This window comes from Cyprinodon variegatus, unplaced genomic scaffold (genome assembly GCF_000732505.1).
Source record: "Cyprinodon variegatus isolate N-32 unplaced genomic scaffold, C_variegatus-1.0 Scaffold351, whole genome shotgun sequence".
Taxonomy (NCBI): Eukaryota; Metazoa; Chordata; class Actinopteri; order Cyprinodontiformes; family Cyprinodontidae; genus Cyprinodon; species Cyprinodon variegatus.
The window spans coordinates 835,650-837,007 of record NW_015150804.1 but is presented as its reverse complement, the minus strand read 5'-3'; the positions used below and the strand labels follow the sequence as shown (position 1 = coordinate 837,007).

At 37.0% G+C, this 1,358-nt stretch overlaps 1 protein-coding gene across 2 annotated transcripts in view; it reads right to left on the bottom strand.

Moving 5' to 3' along the window:
- The window catches only part of LOC107091755 (myosin phosphatase Rho-interacting protein-like), a 37,571-nt gene that overhangs the window by 19,400 nt on the left and 16,813 nt on the right, over positions 1-1,358 (bottom strand). For both annotated transcript variants that reach the window (XM_015385893.1, XM_015385894.1), the window contains exon 8: positions 111-228. In XM_015385893.1, the coding sequence (XP_015241379.1) occupies positions 111-228 (118 nt within the window). The remainder of the gene's footprint in view (positions 1-110; positions 229-1,358) is intronic.

Genomic DNA, 1,358 nt, shown 5'->3' with positions numbered 1-1,358 from the left:
TACCTAATAAAGTGGCCGGTGAGTGTAGATGGCAATCTTAAACTTCTACTTAAACAGTTTATGGACAAAAAAAAGTTAATCTCAAGATAAGCAGTCAGTAATTTTTTTACCTCTCTGCTGGGAGTTCGAGCATTGGTTCTGCCCTGCCTGGAGGCGACTGCTGCTCCTTTCTGTTCTGTTCCGGTGGACTCCCGGTTCGATTCCTGCTGCTCTGCCGAGGGATCCCGGCTGGGGTTATTAATTTATAAAAAACAAAAACAAAAACAAAAAACTGTAAATATACACTATGCACTTTAAGAACTGAAATTGTCTAGAGCTGTTTTAAATGAAATTTCTTTTTCTTTACATCCGTGTACACAAAATGACAAAATAAATCTAAGTATAAGTCTAAAACATAAACTTCCTGGTCAATGAAAATGTCCACAATCATTCCTCTGACACCAGTAAAGTAAAAAAAAAAAAAAAAAAACTTAAGCCAAACTAAAAGAAAGTCCAGATAAGTTTCTGTGTTTTTGTTTCTTTTTTTTCCTTTTTTTTTTTTTTGGGGGGTATGTGTTCAACAGTTGAGTAAAAGTACTGAGCTCAGCTAAACATCAATCAGCTCCCCTCAAACTTTGCCCAATCCAAACCTCTGAGCTTAAATTCAATTATAACAACATTATATCCCCAATACTTCTAAAAGCTGCTGAGAGGCTTTCTGGCGTCTCTCCTCCGTCTTCATCACACTGCTTTCACACCACTTCCTCTCTGAACAGGTGCAGGATGCTGGTGTATCAGATATGTGCATCATGTTGGTTTAAATTAGCAGAAAATAAAGTCTTCCTGTGCGATTGAGACTCATGTCTTTGAGATGAGTTGAATCACTTGTGTATACTGCATATATATCAGGATGAAGGGTGAAAAAATTCCAACAGGACAGGTCACACTACTTTAGTTCTATAGATTCATTCTTGTTCTACATCATTTGGGATTGAATGACTTTACAGGGATGGAAGTTTTGGGCTCTGTGTTCCTCCAAGTGGTCCAATAATTATCTAACTCAATCAGAGTAGGTTTGGCTGCTGTCACTTGAAGCTATGTCTTCATAGCTCTGGGTATGCTTAGGGATGTTATATATACGGCCATTATTATGCCATTTGGTCAGTTTTGAGGCAGTGGGGCATTATAAAGATATATATAATGTAGATGAGTTGTAATGCTGATGTCGATGAATGTTTTCAGCATCATCAATAAACCTGGAATGGCCTGTTTTTTTTTTTCCAGACATAAAATAATACATGTTGCATCACCAAATATGTAGGAGGGATATGCTGATACACTTTAAGCTGAGTATTTTTTTATGATTTAAAAATCAGGGG